The 22,715-nt window shown below is 37.9% G+C and overlaps 1 protein-coding gene across 2 annotated transcripts in view; it reads right to left on the bottom strand.

The window, feature by feature from the left end:
• The window catches only part of WASL (Wiskott-Aldrich syndrome like), an 81,467-nt gene that overhangs the window by 38,864 nt on the left and 19,888 nt on the right, over positions 1 to 22,715 (bottom strand). For both annotated transcript variants that reach the window (XM_027539108.1, XM_027539109.1), the window contains exon 2: positions 429 to 563. In XM_027539108.1, the coding sequence (XP_027394909.1) occupies positions 429 to 563 (135 nt within the window). The remainder of the gene's footprint in view (positions 1 to 428; positions 564 to 22,715) is intronic.

The following is a 22,715-nucleotide window of genomic DNA, read 5'->3' as shown; positions in this document are numbered from 1 at the left end:
TAGATATTGTATAATACTTTAAATCCAGGCTGCAGTAAATAAGAACATACCAAGCTAAGATACACTTCTGTAGTTCCCTGCAAGAACTATATATGCTAGTCTGTGATGGACAGGATGGAATAAAAAGAGTATCATTAGAAAATAAGAGAATGTGGGCAAAGTCCAAATCCAAAAGAATAAAAAGAGACAAACCAGCAAAACCTTTAATATGTGGACAGATAAAATGGGCAACTATTCACATTTGGCTTAGGGTTTACTGCCAATTTGATCACAATGCCCATGCTTCAATATCTCAAACCAAGCTTCACTCATCTAACATTAAGTATAATTTAAATATTACATAAAGGATAAACAAATCTATACTAAATTACAATTGAGGTAGAAAACCTAATCATCTACACTTTAAGTTAAGGCAAAACAAAACTCACCTTGATATCAAATATTCTTAAAAAATAAGATCTCTGTGGATTGTCCTTAACAAGACAAGCAACACCACTGCACTTCTTTGACCACATACAGTTCCGATCTGCTGCATATAACTGTACCACTGCCGAAGACATGGTCTGCAAAACATCAAATTTATAGCCATTAGATTAAAAATTACACTATGATAACTGAGCCCCTACTAACACCTTGAATGCAAGGAGACTGAACCAGAACCCCCTGCCAACCTGCTCCTAAATTCTGGACCCGAAGAAACAAAAACGTAATAAACATTTATCATTATTTTAAGCTATGTTTTGAACTAATTTCTTATGTAGTAATACATAACTAATACAATAACTATACTAAAAATAATTATTGAAAGTTAATATGCATTGAGGTTTAACATGTATAAGGAATGCGCTCATAAGCACTTTTAAATATAACGCAATTTTTATTACTATTAAAGCTTCATTTTATGCTTAAGAAACCCAAGGTTACAGAGGATACTTTGCCCAATATCACACAGTTGAGTAGCAGAATTGAAATTAGAATCCAGGCAATTTATAACTTCAGATCCTGTATTCTTACTCCCAGTACTATATACTATTTCCCAATAAAATGAAGTGAAAGTTGCTCAGTTGTGGTCAACTCTTTGCAACCCCACGGACTATACAATCCATGGAATTCTCCAGGCCAGAATACTGGAGTGGGTAATCTTTCCCTTCTTCAGGGGACCTGCCCAACCCAGGGATCAAACCCAGATCTCCCACAACTGCAGACAGATCTTTACCAGCCAAGCCACCAGGGAAGCCCATAAAATGAACATCTGAGCAACAAAGTAATAGCTATTAGTAAAGTCTGACTTCTATAAAATAGTTAACCCCTTAAATATAGGTACTAAGATTTATAGGTAATAAGCAAGATTTATGCTTATTAATTACAGTGCTGCTAACTTTGAACATATACTGAAAGATGAATTCTAACATCTCCTTTTTTAAAGATGGTAAAACTGAGGGAAAAAAAGATTTTAAGTGAAGTGCACCTGGCCACACTGCTTGAAAGCTATAATGAAGATATGGAAACGATCTGAGTGACTATTGTTCCAACTCTCCCATTACCCTTTTAGATGCACAGGAAAGGAGTTAATTCATTGTGTACAATGGATACCTTAGAACATGCATTAGGGTTTTGTAGCTACTACCTCCCTCATGACGATATCATGATACAATCGAAACTTTCATTTAATTCTAAATTAAGTTTCCTATATACTACAATTCATGGGGTCGCAAAGAGTCGGACACGACTGAGCGACTGAACTGAACTGATATACTACAATCTAACATGGAACTATTATTCAATTCCAATTTTTGTAAGAGTAATACACCCATTTACAGGTCAGCACTTATAAATCCTCTGAAAACAATAATTTTTTCTGACCCAGAAATCTTACTCCTAAACTAGAAATTAAGGAAATAATATAAAATAAAACTAAAAATTGTATTTTTAATGTAAATAAAAACAAAATATTTATATAAATATAAATTATGTTTTAAAAACAGAAGATATTTAAACAACCACAAATAGGAGACAATTATGACTTGGTACATCAGTTCAATGAACACTGGGCATTGTGAAAAAAAGACAGACTACATTAAGATTTAGAGATGAAACTGTTTTGGGTTACATAACTATGCCTGGGGAATGCCTTCTCTTGATAAGAGAATTTCAAAGACCAATTAATAAACTCAGAAATAAGTGTTCTGCTAGAGATCAAAATTTCAGAAAGACTTTCCCAGGTAACAGTGATTGATGATGTTTTTAACTTTTGCAGACCAAACTCATCTTTATATTTCATAGACAGCCATGAACAGGACACAAAGCAGCAGGAAAAATTCCACAAGAGCCAGTTGAAAAATTACGAAGACAGCTCAGAAACTAGGACACTGGGTTTTAAAAAAGTAGATTGAAGAATGTGGGTGTGCCCTTGGCCTGCTTAGAACATACCAGTGAGCTGTAAGTGTACAGTCTTAACATGACACCTCCACAGGCACTGTGACCCTAAACCCCTAGCATTGAAAATATCAGAAAAAAAGATTTTGTATCTATTAACCAAAGATGTTAAAAATCAAGTTGAAAACTTAAAAAATCAGATGAGAAAACTTGTTTTCCAAGGAAAATTCATATAAATTCCAGCTCTTTTAATATGGTGCTATAAAAATGTGGTTATTTCTAAAAAGAAAAACAATTAGGAATTTAAATACCAAGAAAAAGTCCTAAGAAGCTTCTGACTTTATTATTTAACTAGAAAACAAGAAGTTACAGCTTGCAAAAGAAAAAAAATGTATTATTAAAGAGTTTGAAATTCCGTTATGGAAATTCCCTTGTCAAAGGAACAAACATTAACAGTGCAAAACACTGTCTGGGTGTATATATGGACTTAATAACAATCACAAATACCCCCAAATCTCATTTAAATATTTACATAAATGTAAACCAAAATCTAAGATCTGGCAAACAATTTTATATTCTCTACACAAGTATGGTTGGTGTTATAAACCTTAGTCTAAAACAATTTACAAAATTGTAATAGTAAAGAACACAACTAATATGCAATTTTCAGTAATACAATTTTTAAAATTTGGTACAATGTTACTGTCAGTCTAAGTGTGCCTATTTCATTCCTTCTTAAACTGTCAAAGTCTGAAAACTATATATTACAGCACCTTATAAAAGCCTTTTCTGATTAATTCAGAATAATTATAAAGACTAGCATAACATTTAATATACAAATGCCAGAAATAATAAAAACAGTGACTATCCCTAAAACTCTAGATTGACAGTGGCTTAATTAAGTTTTTAAAAACATTCCTTCCATTCCTTTAATTACAGCTAATCAACTCAACTACTTCTTGTCTTTCATAATCAAGAAGGTATTCTTGAAAAACAACCTATGGACAAGTGCTTAGGAAAGGAAATCAGTCTGTTTCTTAAGCTCAATAATGTTAGGGTGAAAATTTGTTAATAATTAAAAGAAAAAAAAGTACTATATCAACTTTCGTAGAAACAGAATCTGACCTATCTCACGCATTGCTGACATTTTAGTGCTGAGTTATTCCAACAGTTCGTCAGTCCTCAGAACTTTTACTGTCAAGGACAGAAATAAAATGGAGGATGAATTCTGGGATGTGAATCCCTACCACTGTCCTTCGGCAGGGCACTTCCACTTCTCTGGGGTTGACTGCAACAGTCAAGAAGCATTTCCCTGATTCTCTAGGTTGAAATGACTGCTTTTCCTTCACGTTTCTAGAAACACAATATCCTGTTTAAAATCTTGTCACATCACACATCTTATTCTAAAATGGAATAATTTTCTAAATTGATTATTGCTGCTGTTGTTGCTGCGTCGCTTCAGTCGTGTCCGACTCCGTGCAACCCCATGGACTGCAGCCTACCAGGCTTCTCTGTCCATGGGATTCTCCAGGCAAGAACACTGGAGTGGGTTGCCATTTCCTTCTCCAAAATTGATTATTAGTAGACTGTAATTCCCTTAAGTACCTAAAAGTTTTATAAGTCTATATTCTACTTCACCTGTACTTTGCCCAAGTAAGCAAACACATGTTAAATTAAAAATTACATAGTATGATTTTGATAATGATACTATGATAATGCAAAGAGATTGACCTTTTTTTAGGATACAGATCCTCAAATATTTGGGGCATCATATCAGCAACTTATTCTCCAGTGATTCAGAAAATAATAATATGCATATACATACACATAGAGAAAACCATGGTAAAATGCTATAAACACTTGACAAACATGTTGGAAGGGTAAACAGGAATACTTTGTACTGCATTTACAACTTTTCTGTAAGTATGAAATTATCTTGAAATAGACAAAGTTTAAAGCATAAATGATTCATAACAAGAGGGGGATTGTTTATCCCCTTCCACAGTCAGGACAGTCCTAGGAAGCAGGCTCTCTTCTCAGAGTCAATGCTACCTCCCCACACACACTAGCAACTGCAGAGACCCAAAACTAAGGAAAATGCCACTTCTTCCGAGTACCTCTATATTAACACTTTGTTAAAAGGGGTTTCATCTTGAATAAGACTCAAATCACACTATCATAACAACCACATTATATAACAGGTCAGAATAAGAATTTTAAGAAAACAGACGTTTATTTATTATAGAATCAGATGACAGGGAAAAGACTAAAAAATATCAGGACTTACATATCCTTGCTTGACAATCAACTGTCTACAACAAGTACTATGATGTAATACTTAATAATTGTCTACAATGATTATTGTTTTATTAATGAAAAAAATACAATGGTGTTAAAAAAAGTTCAGACATTTTCAATGAATATTAAAAATAAACTGTGAAAAAAGAAATCATTTGACTGAATAAATTAAAGTCTTCTCTGCAATCCCAATGGTCTAGATTACTAGTCAAAACATTTCAGCTTTTTTTATGTGCATTTGTAGCCCCAAGTTCCTAAATCTAACTCGCAAAAATTAATGCTAAGTTTTCTTATTGCATAAAAGCTAAGCTTTAAATATATTCTTACTGTGATGACATATTTATATGAAATGCCCCATTATTATCCTGAACATGAAATTTTAATATGAAACATAAATGGAATATTAAAAGTTAAGAAAGATAAGGAGTTTGGTTGTTTCTCCATGAAAAAAATTAACTATAAAAATTTGAATTCTGATAATTAATTATACAGTGATCTCAAAGAGCAATTTCCTAAATAATTAACTTATAATAACACTTTTGTTCCATGGTAACCTAACAACCCAATACAGAAACCACCCATTTGAAAAATAGAAACAAGATTAGTAAGTGGTAAATAAGAGTAAAAATCATAGAAAAAGAAAGCACAAATAATTCATTCCGGAAAGAAGAGATTTTTTTTTTTTTAAAGAAGAGATTTTTTTTATCACCTGGTAATTTGCACAATGAGAAATAACCAGAAAAAGAAAAAAAAAAAAAGAGAAAACGGTAGAAATTAAAAAAGCATATATCAAAGACAGAAGGCTCCACAAAGAACAGTATTTAAAAATAAAAAAAACAAACAACGCTGAGGACTGGAAAAGGAGGAATATAAAAGTAGTAACAAACAATCTCAACAGTGAAGGAAAATGGAGCCAGATTAAAAACAGCTATTGCCTTAGGATGAGGCACAAGCACTAAGGTCTTACTAGCTATTTAAAAAACTGGTGCTGGATGTATTTATTCATCAAATGTTTATTGAGCACCTATTCATTTCAATTCAGTTCACTTCAGTCGTTCAGTCCTGTCCTACTCTTTGCGACCCCATGAACCACAGCACGCCAGGCCTCCCTGTCCATCACCAACTCCCAGAGTCCACCCAAACCCTTGTCCATTGAGTCAGTGATGCCATTTAATTATCTTATCCTCTGTCGTCCCCTTCTCCTCCTGCCCTCAATCTTTCCCAGCATCACGGTCTTTTCCAATGAGTCAGCTATTCACATCAGATGGCCAAAGTATTGGAGTTTCAGCCTAAAAATCAGTCCTTTCAATGAACACCCAGATCTGACCTCCTTTAGGATGGACTGGTTGGATTTCCTTGCAGTCCAAGGGACTCCCAAGAGTCTTCTCTAACACCACAGTTCAAAAGCATCAATTCTTCGGCACTCAGCTTTCTTTACAGTCCAACTCTCACATCCACACGTGACTAATGGAAAAACCATGGCCTTGACTAGATGGACCTTTGTTGGCAAAGTAATGCCTCTGCTTTCCAATATGCTGTCTAGGTTGGTCATAACTTTCCTTCCAAGGAGTAAGCGTCTTTTAATTTCATTGCTGCAGTCACCATCTGCAGTAATTTTCAGTTCACTTCAGTTGCTCAGTCGTGTCCAACTCTGCAACCCAATCAATCACAGTATGCCAGGCCTCCCTGTCCATCACCAACTCAAAGAGTTCACTCAAACTCATGTCCATCAGTGATGCCATCCAGCAATAATTTTGGAGGCCCCCAAAATAAAGTCAGCCACTGTTTCCCCATCTATTTGCCATGAAGTGGTGGGAATGGATGACATGATCTTTGTTTTCTGAATGTTGAGCTTTAAGCCAACTTTTTCACTCTCCACTTTCACTTTTACCAAGAGGCTCTTTAGTTCTTCTTCACCTTCTGCCATACAGGTGATGTCATCTGCCTGAGGTTATTGATATTTCTCCAGGTAATCTTGATTCCAGCTTGTGCTTCCTTCAGCCCAGCGTTTCTCATGATGTACTTTGCATATAAGTTAAATAAGCAGGGTGACGATATACAGCCTTGGCGTACTCTTCTTCCTATTTGGAACCAGTCTGTTGTTCCGTGTCCAGTTCTAACTGTTGCTTCCTGACCTGCATACAGGTTTCTCAAGAGGCACGTCAGGTGGTCTGGTATTCCCATCTCTTTCAGAATTTTCCACAGTTTATTGTGATCCACACAAAGGCTTTGGCATAGTCAACAAAGCAGAAATAGATGTTTTTCTGGAACTCTCTTGCTTTTTCCATAATCCAGTGGATGTTGGAAATTTGATCTCTGGTTCCTCTGCCTTTTCTAAAACCAGCTTGAACATCAGGAAGTTCACAGTTCACGTATTGCTGAAGCCTGGCTTCGAAAATTTTGAGCATTACTTTACTAGCATGTGAGATGAGTGCAATTGTGCGGTAGTCTGAGCATTCTGTGGCACTGCCTTTCTTTAAGACTGGAATGAAAACTGACCTTTTCCAGTCCCGTGGCCACTGCTGAGTTTTCCATATTTGCTGCTATATTGAGTGCAGCACTTTCACAGCATCATCTTTCAGGATTTGAAATAGCTCAACTGGATTTCCATCACCTCCACTAGCTTTGTTCGTAGTGATGCTTCCTAAGGCCCACTTGACTTCACATTCCAAGACATCTGGCTCTAGGTGAGTGATCACACCATCATGATTATCTGGGTAGTGAAGATCTTTTTTGTATAGTTCTTCTGTGTATTCTTGCCACCTCTTCTTAATACCTTCTTCTGTTAGGTCCATACCATTTCTGTCCTTTATTGAGCCCATCTTTGCATGAAATGGACCCTTGGTATCTCTAATTTTCTTGACAAGATCTCTAGGCTTTCCCATTCTATTGTTTTCCTCTATTTCTTTGCATTGATCGCTAAGGAAGGCTTTCTTGTATCTCTTTGCTATTCTTTGGAACTCTGCATTCAAATGGGTATATCTTTCCTTTTCTCCTTTGCTTTTTGATTTCCGTCTTTTCAAAGCTATTTGTAAGGCCTCCTCAGACAGCTATTTTGCCTTTTTGCCTTTTTTTTCTTGGGGATGGTCTTGATCCCTGTCTGCTGTACAATGTCATGAACCTCCGTCCATAGTTCATCAGGCACTCTGTCTATCATATCTAGTGCCTTAAATCTATTTCTCACTTGCACTGTATAGTCATAAGGGATTTGATTTAGGTCATACCTGAATGGTCTAGTGGTTTTCTCCACTTTCTTTCAGTCTGAATTTGGCAATAAAGAGTTCATGATTCAAGCCACAGTCAGCTTCTGGTCTTTTCTGCCGACTGTATAGAGCTTCTCCATCTTTGGCTGCAAAGAATATAATCAATCTGAGCATCTATTAGGTTGGTGCAAAGATAACAGCCGTTTTGGACCATGAATTTTAAACCATTATTCAGTTCAGTTCAGTCGCTCAAGTCGTGTCTGATTCTTTGCAACCCCATGAACCGCAGCACACCAGGCCTCCCTGTCTATCACCAACTCCTGGAGTTCACCAAACCATGTCCATTGAGTCAGTGATGCCATCCAACCATCTCATCCTCTGTTGTCCCCTTCTCCTCCTGCCCTCAATCTTTCCCAGCATCAGGGTCTTTTCCAATGAGTCAGCTCTTCACATCAAGTGGCCAAAGTATTGGAGTTTCAGCTTCAACATCAGTCCTTCCAATAAACACCCAGGACTGATCTCCTTTAGGATGGACTGGTTGGATCTCCTTGCAGTCCAAGGGACTCTCAAGAGTCTTCTCCAATACCACAGTTCAAAAGCATCAATTCTTTGGCACTCAGCTTTCTTTATAGTCTAACTCACATCCATACATGATCACTGAAAAACCATAGCCTTGACTAGATGGACCTTTGTTAACAAAGTAATGTCTCTGCTTTTGAATATTCTGTCTCAGTTCAGTTCAGTCGTGTCCGACTCTTTGTGACCCCATGAATTGCAGCACACCAGGCCTCCCTGTCCATCACCAACTCCCGGAGTTCACTCAGACTCATGTCCATCGAGTCAGTGATGCCATCCAGCCATCTCATCCTCTGTCGTCCCCTTCTCCTCCTGCCCCCAATCCCTCCCAGCATCAGAGTCTTTTCCAATGAGTCAACTCTTCACATGAGGTGGCCAAAGTATTGGAGTTTCAGCTTTAGCATCATTCCTTCCAAAGAAATCCCAGGGCTGATCTTCAGAATGCACTGGTTGGATCTCCTTGAAGTCCAAGAGACTCTCAAGAGTCTACTCCAACACCACAGTTCAAAAGCATCAATTCTTCGGTGCTCAGCCTTCTTCACAGTCCAACTCTCACATCCATACACGACCACAGGAAAAGCCATAGCCTTGACTAGACGGACCTTTGTTGGCAAAGTAATGTCTCTGCTTTTGAATATGCTATCTAGGTTGGTCATAACTTTCCTTCCAAGGAGTAAGCGTCTTTTAATTTCATGGCTGCAGTCACCATCTGTAGTGATTTTGGAGCCCAAAAAAATAAAGTCTGACACTGTTTCCACTGTTTCCCCATCTATTTCCCATGAAGTGGTGGGACCGGATGCCATGATCTTCGTCTTCTGAATATTGAGCTTTAAGCCAACTTTTTCACTCTCCATTTTCACTTTCATCAAGAGGCTTTTGAGTTCCTCTTCACTTTCTGCCATAAGGGTGGTGTCATCTGCATATCTGAGGTTATTGATATTTCTCCCGGCAATCTTGATTCCAGCTTGTGTTTCTCCCAGTCCAGCGTTTCTCATGATGTACTCTTTATATAAGTTAAATAAGCAGGGTAACAATATACAGCCTTGATGAACTCCTTTTCCTATTTGGAACCAGTCTGTTGTTCCATGTCCAGTTCGAACTGTTGCTTCTTGACCTGCATACAGATTTCTCAAGAGGCAGGTCCGGTGGTCTGGTATTCCCATCTCTTTCAGAATTTCCCACAGTTTATTGTGATCCACACAGTCAAAAGCTTTGGCATAGTCAATAAAACAGAAAAGATGTTTTTCTGGAACTCTCTTGCTTTTTCCATGATCCAGTGGATGTTGGCAATTTGATCTCTGGTTCCTCTGCCTTTTCTAAAACCAGCTTGAACATCACGAAGTTCATGGTTCACATATTGCTGAAGACTGGCTTGGAGAATATGCTGTCTAGGTTGGTCATAACTTTCCTTCCAAGGAGTATAACTAGGCTCAAACACATCTTTATTAATTAAAATGGAAATCGTTACAATCAACACATTTCCACCAATGGGAAATAGTTTATTCATTCCTGTGCATAAAAATCCATGCTTTAGGATTCACCAAACTCTTGCAAAGCATTTTCTGGATCCTGCTGGTTGTGGAAGCATTTTCCCTGCAAAAAGTTGTTGAGATGCTGGATCTGTTAAGCGAGAGCTTAGATGAATATGGGACTTCCCTGTGGCTCAGCTGGTAAAGAATCCACCTACAATGCAGGAGACCCAGTTCAATTCCCGGGTTGGGAAGATTCACTGAAGAAGGGACAGGCTACTCACTCCAGTATTCAGGCCTGAAGCATTGCAAGGACTGTATAGTCCATGGGGTCCTAAAGAGGTGGACACAACTGAGTGACTTTCACTCACTCACTCAGATGAACATGGTGGATGAGGAGGAACTTCGTGGCCCAATCTGTTCAACTTTTGAAGCACTGGTTGTGTGACACATGGTCAAGCACTGTCCTGGAGAAGAACTTGGCTCTTTCTGTTAACCAATGCCAGCTGCAGGCCCTACAGATTTCTGTGCATCTCATCGATTTGCTGAGCACACTTGTCAGATGTAATGGTTTCGAGAGCATTCAGAAAGCTGTAGTGGATCAGACCGGCAGCAGGCCACCAGTGACCATGACCTTCTTCTGGTGTAAGTTTGGCTTTGAGAAGTGCTTTGCAGCTTCTTCTCAGTCCAGTCACTGAGCTGGTCTTTGTCCGTTGTTGTATAAATCCATTTTCAACGCATGTCACAATCCCATCAAGAGATGGTTTAGTGTTGATGCATATAAAAAGATGACACTTCAAAATGACAACGTTTTTGATTTGTGGTCAGCTTTGCAGAAGGCAGTGGCACCCCACTCCAGTACTCTTGCCTGGAAAATCCCATGGATGGAGGAGCCTGGTAGGCTGTGGTCCATGGGGTCGCTGAGAGTCGGACATGACTTAGCGACTTCACTTTCACTTTTCATTTTCATGCATTGGAGAAGGAAATGGCAACCCACTCCAGTGTTCTTGCTTGGAGAATCCCAGGGATGGGGGAGCCTGGTGGGCTGCCGTCTATGGGGTCGCAGAGAGTCGGACATGAATGAAGCGACTTAGCAGCAGCAGTTGCAGCCATGACATTAAAAGATGCTTACTCCTTGGAAGGAAAATTATGACCAACCTAGATAGTATATTGAAAAGCAGAGACATTACTTTGTCAACAAAGGTCCGTCTGGTCAAGGCTATGGTTTTTCCAGTGGTCATGTATGGATGTGATAGTAGGACTATAAAGAAATCTGAATGCTGAAGAATTGATGCTTTTGAACTGTGGTGTTGGAGAGGACTCTTGAGAGTCCCTTGGACTGCAAGGAGATCCAACCAGTCCACCCTAAAGTACATGAGTCCTGAATATTCACTGGAAGGACTGATGTTGAAGCTGAAACTCCAATACTTTGGGCACCTGATGCGAAGAGCTGACTCATGTGTAAAGACCCTGTTGCTGGGAAAGATTGAGGGCAGGAGGAGAAGGGGACGACAGAGGATGAGATGGTTGGATGGCATCACCGATTCAATGGACATGGGTTTGGGTGGACTCCAGGAGTTGGTGATAGACAGGGAGGCCTGGCATGCTGCGGTTCATGGGGTTGCAAACAGTCGGACATGACTGAGCGACTGAACTGAACTCAACATAAGGTACCCACTTACTGAGCTTTTTTTTTAACCTTTCCAATTTGCTTCAAATGTCAAATAACCATAGAACAGTCGACACTGAGTTCATCAACTCCTCATAGGAGTTTCAAGAGGAACAGCTTCGATGATTGTTTTCAAGTGGTCATTGTCAACTTCTGATGGCCAGTCACTATGCTCATCTTCAAGGCTCTCATTTCCTTTGCAAAATGTCTTGAACTACCACCACACTATATGTTTGTCAGCAGTTTCTGGGACAAATGTATTGCTGATACTGTGAGTTGTCTCCATTGCTTTATGACCCATTTTGAACTTGAATAAGAAAACTGCTTGAATTTGCTTTTTATCTAACATCATTTCCATAGTCTAAAATAAATATAAACTGCGAATAGTAAGTCATTAGCAAAAAAAATAAAGTGATAAATGTACATTAAAATGATGTATAATATAACCACATTTAAGAATGTATTCCAGTATCAAAAGCAAATTTCAACAATGAAAAAAATAATTGCATCAATGTAATAGAAACACAGGGTTGTGATAAATGGGGGTGGGGTGGGAATAAAAGGGGTGTTGAACACAAAAATGAATTACACACGTACTCCTGAAACATAAGTTCTAATGGGAAGCAGATATTAGTAACTATTACAAATGGTATGAAGGAAAAATCCAGTATGCAAGTAAAGTGTAAAAGCTACTCAGCATGAAAAGGTTTCCCTGAAGTGACACTGTACTTCAAGGGTGAAAAGGGATGAGTTGGGTGAGCAGAGTTTGCGGTTAAGTGGAAAGGAAGCAGCACCCTAGGTACACAAAGCAACAAAGACCCTACCGTGGAAAGTGCTAGCAGAGTTTTAGAAGCTGCGTGGGGTGGGAGATAAGAGAGTGGTGTGGCATGAAGTTACAGACAATATTGAAACAACATCAAACATCCCTCTCTCTTAACGAAGGTGGGATGCTCACCTCAGTTAACCAAAGTTTAATGCTACCAGCTGAAACCTAAGCACTTTAATGACAAACAAACTAATAGGTGTATGTGTGTGTAAAGTTTCTACTTTCACTTTCCTTTGCAAATAACAGTTCTGAATGAGAGGGTAGAAAGGTAGGTATTTTGGTCACTGATAGGATTTGGGTATTCCTGAATCTTAAAGCCAAATTATCATCTGATACCCTTTCACCATGAATTTATCAAGCATATAATCCAACATGAGGTCACCTTGTTTGCCAAAAGTCATATATTGGTCAGCTCTGGATACATTTATTGTCTGTTCATGATACATGATACCCATGGATTCATCCCAGTTCCTATATTGTCCTATTTTTACCTTATCCATCTAAATGATTCTATAAGGAACATATACCTTTAATATAATTTTATTCCTCTACACATCCATTTGGTTTAAAATTTTTACCTTATTCTTGGGGAGGGAAGGGAGAGGATGGAGGCGGTGAAGATAGCGGAAAACAGAAGATTACTAGTGCAGGAGAGAAAAGGATTTTTATGAGAAGAGAAAATTCAACCAGATACATGTTCTATGCTCTAAGGAGTCAGGCGGATTTACTAGGAAGTCAGTTAAGTTTCGGAGAGGGCAATGGCACCCCACTCCAGTACTTTTGCCTTGAAGATCCCATGGATGGAGGAGCCTGGTGGGCTGCAGTACATGGGGTCGTGAAGAGTCGGACACAACTGAGCGACTTCACTTTCACTTTTCACTTTCATGCATTGGAGAAGGAAATGGCAACCCACTCCAGTGTTCTTGCCTGGAGAATCCCAGGGACGGGGAAGCCTGGTGGGCTGCCGTCTATGGGGTCGCATAGAGTCGGACACGACTGAAGCGACTTAGCAGCAGCAGCAGTTAAGTTTTCGGCTCCTTTACTTCGAGAAGCCCCTTACAAGGCGTGGCTTATTTCTCTCTGAAGACACAGGAAGTAGCAGCAACACCACTCTCATTCCTAGGGGATCTTCTCCAGCTACTCCTTGAAGGTGATCTTGGTATATTTAACCCAAGGATGCCTTATCTCAATGTCTGTCCAGCCCCAGAAATGACCAGTCCCTTCCGGACCACATGATCCACCCAGACCCAATCTTAAACTCTGAGCAAAAGGATCTGAATAAATGCTGTCTAGCTCCCTGCTAGGGGTGGAATACTATGACCAAACTTCATGGACATTTCTTGGGGAGGGGTCAGTGGTCCAGCCACCTGAGATCAGAGAGATGTTTTTACAAGGCAAGAAGCACCCTCTAAGCAAAGTGTAGAAAAGTAGAGATGTGCTATTACCAGTAACTGTTTTCAAAAAATTCCTTTCAGCTTTACACCTATCAATAATAGGAAACAATAAATTCTGATCAAACATATTATGTAATAAGCAGGAGTCTTTTCCTGTAAAGTTACCAGGCAGTTAATATTCTAGGCTTTGTGGGCCATTCAGTCTCTTTCAACACTGTAGCGTGCAAACCCAGCTACAGGTAATTTGGAGGTGCTTGTATTCCAACAGAACTTTATTTACAAATTCAAGTAGGCTGGATTTTTTTATAAAGCCCATAGCTTGCCAAGCCTTGGACAGAGGAACGTTTCTCTCCACAGAAAACATAAAATTGTTGTCATGTACACAGGTAACTGACAATATGTGGTCAAAAACTGTAGTTAAAAAGTATTAAGGAGGTGTATCACTCAGTAATAGCAGAAATTACAATAGTAAGAATCTATTTTTCTGGATTTTGTAATCTTTATGGTATTTCTCATTTGTTGTGATTCTTTTCTACTTCTGTATTTAGATTTTAGATGCTTTTTTTTTTAAAGACAGCGTCTCCAAACTGTACAAGCTTCAGGCCCCAAGACCTGGATCAGCCTTACTTGGGGTGAGAAAATGATGCACCGATTAGGGCAACAAAATTCTGAATCCAAAAAAATGAACTATCTAAGCTAATATATTCCTTTTGCCAAACCAAACTTAAGTTATTTTTTACATACAATGATCTTATCCACAAAGAAAACTGCGACTGAGCAACTTCCAAAATACTACTGAATGAAACAGATCAAAAAGGCCAATGGTTATGTGTTTGGTGAGGGGAGCAAGGTCAGGAGGGAGGGCGCTCCTTTATAACCAGTTTTTCATATAACATTCTTTTTTGTTGTTGAGTCACTAAATCATGTCCAACTCTTTGTGACCTCATGGACTGCAGCACACCAGGCTCCTCTGTCCTCCAAAATCTCTCAAGTTTGCTCAAATTCATGTCCACTGGGTCAGTGATGCTATCTCATCCTCTGCTACCCCTTTCTCCTTCGACCTTCAATCTTTCCCAGCATCAGGGTCTTTTTCAGAGTCAGCTTTTCACATCAGGTGGCTCAAGTATTTGACTTGGGATCAAATCCAGGCCCCCTGCATTGGGAACCTGGGAGTCTTAGCCACTGGACCACGAGGGAAGTTCCATAACATTCTTAATAGATGATTAAATAGCATTTGCTTGAATTGAATGCCAGCTGTAATAGGGAAGCTCACAATTTAAGGTAAAAACTATCTCATCACTAAGCAACTCAGTTAGAAAATTCTTAATACTTAACTTAAACCTGGTTTTCTAGCAATTGCCACTTGTAGGTATTTTAACCTTCATGCATTTAAATACCCGTTGTGTGTTTGCTGTGCAGTTGGTATGGTGCTAGCTGCATAGCTACAATATAAAACTGGAGATGTGTACTGTCCCCACTAATTACAGCATACTTAGTTCTGTACAACGCCAAGAACTCTTTCACTTCCAATAGAGATGTGCCCTCACAACCCTATTTCTCAGGTCATCTCCTTTTCAACTAAAATTTATTTTAATCATCATCATCTGATCTCACTTATGGATTCCTTATCAGTCTGGCTGCCCTTATTAGTCTGGTAAAATGAAGCAGATGATATTTAGATGTGGTCTCATCAGTGTAGGATATTAGCAAAATGATGGGGGAAATAATTTATTCCCAATCACAGAAAGGAAAGCATGTATAGCCCCATTCTCATCTATCACACACTGTATGTTGAAGACACACGAGTTTGTTTTTGTCTAACTCATCACCCTTTCTCATATCCTCATCTTCCATTTCAATTCCATGCTCCCAAATGCAAACACCCTGTATCTCACCTCCTTTTACCTGGCTAACTCTGCTCATCTTTCAAATCTCAGTTCAGAGGTCACCTATGGACTCCCTTAAGTGCTAACACTTAACCTACTATTATAGCTTACTGTTTATAAGGATAAGCAACATGATCTTGTCAGATTCAGTCATCAAAAATAAGAGGGAGGAAGCAGTTCCTCTTTTCACTAGGTTTTACAAATAAGATTCTCTTCCAAAAAGTCAATCAACTGTTTAGGTAATTAAGGTCCTTAGGGCTTCCCTAGTGCCTCAGTGGTAAACAATCTGCCTGCAATGCAGGAGACCTGAGTTTGATCCTTGGGTCAGGAAGGGAATGGCAATCCACTCCAGTATTCTGGCCTGGAGAATACCATGGACAGTGGAACCTGGCAGGCTGTAGTCCATGGGGTCACAAGAGCAGGACAGGTCTGAGTGGCTAACACTTCCACTTTCAAACTACACAAATGAACAAATGATTGGGTTAAACATTTTTTGGATAGGAAATACTAAAGAATAAAATGGAATATAGAATTAAAAAGCCAACAAGAAGCAAACATGCTGAGAAATTTAAAGTTCATTTGAAAAAAACAAAAAGCCCTGAACAGGAAAAATTATGAGCACTGAGGTAGCTAGTACAGGGGTTTCCCCTTCAGTACTCATAGATAATAAGAACAGTTCTCCTGGAAGGAAGCCTAATGGAGTGCTTCCTTAACAAAAGAGTTGCCATAAATCCCCTACGTACAGCCCATGCACTCAAAAAATAGAGGCAGGCATTACTCAAACTTGCTTATGTGGAACAGTAATAAATTTATATAGCACTGTAGTAAATTTATAAAGCACAGAGGAAAGTTTTTAGTAATCAGGAGGGATGAGAAATATATAATCAGATATACAGTGTAAAAGAAGAGCTATAACTGACTGGCAATAACTATAAAAAGTCTTACCATGGTCAAGATGAATAAATTCATAAGGTAAGATAGTTTGCATCCAACACAAGGAAATACAACACAGTAAAATATATGGTACCCAAAATGTTCACAGATAATCTAGCTTATTATATAGAAACTAAAATAAGTTCAGTTTGATGTATTTAAATTAGGGTAATGGAGTAACTCATTTTAGAAAGACTTCCATCAAAACTATTAAAATAATTCAAATCTTACATTTATTAAAACAAACCTTCAGAACTTTAAAACTACCCAAAATTACTCAGCCAACTAGAATTTTCTAGATCAGTTAAAAATACCTACTCAATTCATTAAATAAGCCACAGTTCAGCTATCAATGGGATACTAAACAGCTGCCTAAAAAAGAAATGAAGAGGCTCTTTAAGTCTAGATAACACTGTTATGTGAGAAAAAAGCAAAATATAAAATGAGTACAGTATAGTATTTGTGTGCAATAGTGGAAGCAAGAATAAATAATTTTTGTTGCTTAAATATGGGTGGTTGGTGGTTTAGTTGCTAAGTCATGCCCAACTCTGCCACCCCATGGACTGTAGCCTGCCAGGCTCCTCTGTTCACGGGATTCACCAGGCAAGAATACTGGAGTGGGTTGCCATTTCCTTCTCCAAAAGAAAAAGACACAGAAATTTCAACTAGTAACAGTTGCCAGTTGTTTATGGGTTTTGTGTGTGTGCGTGGGTTTTATCAGGCAAATGCAGGATAGGATAGGACAAAAATATTTCTTTTCATACATTTAATTTTAAACTATGTAAATATTTTAGCTTTTCAAGTAATTAAATATTGATTTGAAAAATATACTCACACCAAAAAACACAAAAGACCTATTCAAGTCATATCATGGTACAAGTCTGAGAAAAATAAAAAAGATCATCTTTCCCGTTTAGAAACTATAACCAAGGAAGAATTTCTAGTAGTTTTCAAAAGTCTTTCCCCTTTAAAAAAAAAAAAAATTAAAAGAGAACATTGCTGAATAGAACATATTAGAGTGTCTAAAGCTATAAAGAGAAAAGCAAACTTTGGCTAGTACGGGGAGATAGCCTGTGTCTGTAATGAAGGTAAAGTCTATGATTTCTTTCACAGACTCTCTTTGAGTCTTCTGAACTCTTAAACGTGATTAATCAAGATAAGCAAGTTTAAAATTCAATCGACTATCCCCCACATTTGTTATAATATATGCAGCAATTCATAATTACCCAAGCTTTTAAAGGCAATCATAGGAATGTGCATACATATTTTATATATAAGCACATTTAATTTGCTTGACTTTCATATGTACAATCAAGTTGGGAGAAGGACATGCAAAGAGAAGCTTTAAGAGTAAGGAACAGTTTAAATTCAACATACAAGCTGACTTAAGGCCTTAATGTACAACATTTGAGACTCTCTTATACATTATACGTAAGAATCAGATAAGCAAAAAAAAAAGGGGGGGGGAGGGATAGGCAAGACCTTTCCAAAGTTGTTTTTAAGATTAATACTTCATTACAGCTTCACCGGTGGCTCAGATGGTGAAGAAACTGTGTGCAATGTGGGAGAGCTAGATTTGATCCCTGGGTTGGGAAGATCCCCTGGAGGAGGGCATGGCAACCCACTCCAGAATTCTTGCCTGGAGAATTCCATGGACGGAGGAGCCTGGTGGGCTACAGTCCATGGGGTTGCAGAGTCAAAACATACTTTATTACAATTTCTTAAAAGACTTAAAAATGTAATGTAAAACATTAATAATGATCTAGTCAGTAATCAGAAAAATAAATTTACTCAATAAACCAGGTTTTATCCTCAGAAAACTCAATGTTGCTAGTTTCAAAGGGCAATTTTTATTCAAAATATGTGAGCCAGTATGTCTAACTCTGGTTATTATTACTGAAATTGAATGACCATGCATAACTAGATATTAGACTGCGATCCCTACAAAGGAGTCAGGTATTAAAAGGTATTTCATATTAGTTTTCCTTTTAAAAGAACTTAACCATTTAATAGATCAAGAACTTGTGGGTAGCAGGGGCAGGAGACAGAGGAGAATATGAGGATTTTACATAGTAAAAAAAGTTTCAGTATTCCTTGGTTTTCAGCAAGTGGGTCAATGAAAATAAAGAGAATCAGAAGGAAAAAAAACAAAACAAAACTTCCAAACACACACAAGACACTCTTCACACCTTTACCATCTTCAAATCTAGAATCAAAGTTGTAACTAAAAAACTGAAATTCCAATACTTTGGCCACCTGATGTGAAGAACGGACTCACGAGAAAAGACCCTGAAGCTGGGAAAGACTGAAGGCAGGAGAAGGGGATGACAGAGGATGAGACAGTTGGATGGCATCACTGACTCGATGGACATGAGTCTGAGCAAGCTCTGGGAGTTGGTGATGATTTGGGATGCCTGACATGCGGCAGTCCATGGGGTCGCAAAGAGTCGGACACAACTGAGCGACTGAACTGAACTGTAGTAAAGAGTAAACAATTTTTAAGAATGATGCCTAAAGGTTTAGGTCAGTGAGAGATCAAACCATCCTGGACTGTATCTTGGTTGGATAGTCACTAGCTTTTATCAATATATAATAAACCTACACTGCTGCAGGTGCTACTTGTTCCCAACCCCCAATACTTCTAATTGTTAGTGACCTGTTGCCTCTCTCCAGGGACAAGCACAGAGGCTACAGCTCTGTCAGTTTAGATTCTCTCCTGGAAATTTGGTTTTCCAAATGGAGTCACAAGACTAAGGAGTTCAGGGAGATTACTGGAGTTGAGAGAAGGTCCACTGACTCCTGTCACTATTCTCAGAGCCTCCCAGCCTCCTACTGTTTCTGAAATTTTATTGTTCAATTCTGTTTTGGAGTCCATGGGATCCTCTTGTAGCCAACACATTCCTTTTCCCTCAACATTAGCTGTAACATTTCCTTGACACAGCCAATGAAGCATTTATCACTGAATGATTTGTTATAGGTTGTTATGTGAGGTCTGCTTCACCAATAAACAGTTTATCTTCTAAAGACAAAGGCCATGTATGTACCCTCAGCCCTAGCAAAGTATTTCATATGCAGTGTGCACTCATTCACTGAATGAAATAAAAAGGATGGAAAGTCAAAGGATTCTTAGAATCATATTAATTATTGCTACATTATCGAAATTATTTTAAATATTTTTCAAAAAAGTAGTAACTGCTCATCTGTGGTATTTAAATTATTTTTAGAAGAATGACAGCAATTGTCTTCTTGGCACCTCAATTAACCATAAACATCTATATGACATGATGAAAACCTTCAGTCTATGCAATGCCATTCCTAATATTTTAACTGCCACAAAACACAGGAATTTGCTTCCACCGCAATCTCTACCCACAGAAAAGGGGATCATACTTCCACCCACAGAAAAGCATACCAAAGTCAAAATATACTTTGAAAAAGAAGAATGCACTTTCCCCACTAATTTTCAAAGCACGTCAAGGCCAGTAAGATGAGCACAGAAGCAGGAAACAATTTCCAGTATGCTGAGTTAAATAAACAAACTATTTAGTGGTTTTTAAGTGAACCTAAAAAATAGACAGTGCTAATCTTTTAGCGTATACTCAATCCCATCCGTCTGGATCCAGTTCACATTTATAGACTACATCAACAGTAGAATATATGTTCTTTTCAAACTTACATGCAATAATCACCAAGACAGACCATATCCTGGGCCATAAAACACAACAATAAGGAAATCATACAAAGTATGTTCTCAGACAACAATGTAGAAATCAATATAACAAAGACAGTTGGAGATCTTCAAAACATTTGGAGATGAAACATACTTCTAAATAGCAGACGGATCAATGAAATCTCAAGAGAAATCTTAAAATATTTTGAACTAAGTGAAAATGAAAACATGAACTTACCAAATTTTGTGGAATGCAGCAAAAGCAGTGCCTAGTGGAAAATTTATAGCACTGAATGCATGTATGAGAAAAGAAAAAAAAAATCTATAATCGATAACCTAAGTATGTACTTTGAGAAACTAAAAAGGAAGAGCAAATTAAATCCAAAGCAAAAGAAAAGAAGAAAAATACAATTTGCATCAGAAATCAATGCAATTGAAAATAGGAATAAAGAAAGTAAAAGATCAATAAAATTAATAATTTTTATCAAGATTAAATAAGAAAAAAAAGGTAAGACACAAATTAATAACATGAGAGCCCAGAAGTAGATCCACATAAACACATGCAACTGATCTTTGATTAAGGAGCAAAGACAATCCAATGGAAAAAGGATAATCTTCCTGAAATATGGACAACCACTTACAAAAACAACAAAATCAATCTAGATACTGCTCTTACACACTTCACAAAATTTAACTCTAAATTGATCATAGATTTAATTGCCAAATGTGAAGCTGTAAAACCTTCTAAAAGATAACATAGGAAAAAATGTACATGACCCTGGGTTTCATGATAACTTTTTAGAAACAAGAGCAAAAGAACTACCTACAAAAGAGAACAATGATATACTGGACTTCATTAAAAAAAACTTCTGCTCTGCAAAAGAAACTGATAAAGGAATGAAAAGCCACAGATTGAGTGAAAATATGCATATAAACATATGATAAAGGAGACATACCAAAAAAGACAGAGAACTCTTAAAACTCAAAAATCAGAAACAAACTATCCAACTAAAACTTGGGCAAAAAGACTAAACAGACACCTCAGCAAAGATACACAGCAAATAAACATACAAAAAGATACTCAGTATCATATAGCATTAGAAATGGCTAATTAGAACAATGAGACATGACTATAACTCTATTGCTGCTAAGTCACTTAAGTCAGTCGGACTCTGTGCAACCCCACAGACGGCTGCCCACAAGGCTCCCCCGTCCCTGGGATTCTCCAGGCAAGAACACTGGAGTGGGTTGCCATTTCCTTCTCCAATGCATGAAAGTGAAAAGTGAAAGTGAAGTCGCTCAGTCATGAATAACTCTTCACGACCCCATGGACTGCAGCCTACCAGGCTCCTCCATCCATGGGATTTTCCAGGCAAGAGTACTGGAGTGGGTTGCCATTGCCTTCTCCGATAAACCTATTAGTATTAACTAAAATCCAAAATACTGCTCACACCAAATACTGGGGAGAATGTGTAACAACAGAAACTGTCATTTATCCCCAGTAGGAATACAAAATGCAACAGTTTTGGAAGACAGTTTGGCAGTTTCTAACAAAGCTAAGCACAGGTTTCCCACATGATGCAGCCATCGTGTTTCTAGATATTTACCCAAGTCAACTGTAAATGTACATCCATGCACGAACCAGCACGAATGTTTACAGCACCTTTACTCACAACTACCAAAAACTGAAGCAATTGAGATTTCCTTTAACAGGTGAAATGAATAATCTGTGATACATACACACTAAAATGAAATATTTTTAATCATTAAAAAGCAACAAGCTATTGAATTATAAAAAGGCATGGAGGAATCTTAAATGCTAAATGAAAGAAACCAATCTGTAGATACTACCTATTGCATGGTTCCAATTACATGACATTCTGGAAAAGGCAAAACTACAAAGTTTAAAAAAAAAAAAAAAAAACCAATGATTCCTAGAGTTTCAAAAGGAGGGATACACAGTGGAGCTTTCGGTATTTTTAGGGCATACCACTCTGTGTGGTATCACAATGGTGGGGATATGACAAGCATTTGTGAAAACCAAAATCTATAGATCTGTACAGATTTAAATCTCCTTGAACTACAGATGTGAACTAGTAATAATGCATCAATACTGGCTCATCAATTTTAACAAATGTATCATACTAATGCAAGCCATTCATTACAGGACAAAGTGGGGTGGGGAAAGGGAGACAGGGTATATGTAAATCCTTCAGACTTTCCAAACAATTTTTCTGTAAATCTAAAACTGCTGGAAAAAAAATTAAGTCTACTAATTAAAAAAAAAACAAGCTAATTATCTATTAGAAAGCAGTCTTTCAAACATAAATTTGGACTACAACCAAGAATAATCATAGCTGAGGAAACAGGAACAAAGAAGAGAGGAACTACATGAATATTAATTCAAAATTGTTT

Source organism: Bos indicus x Bos taurus, chromosome 4 (genome assembly GCF_003369695.1).
Source record: "Bos indicus x Bos taurus breed Angus x Brahman F1 hybrid chromosome 4, Bos_hybrid_MaternalHap_v2.0, whole genome shotgun sequence".
In the NCBI taxonomy this organism is placed as follows: Eukaryota; Metazoa; Chordata; class Mammalia; order Artiodactyla; family Bovidae; genus Bos; species Bos indicus x Bos taurus.
The sequence above is the reverse complement of the archived record's forward strand: the minus strand, read 5'-3'. Positions and strand labels throughout refer to the sequence as shown.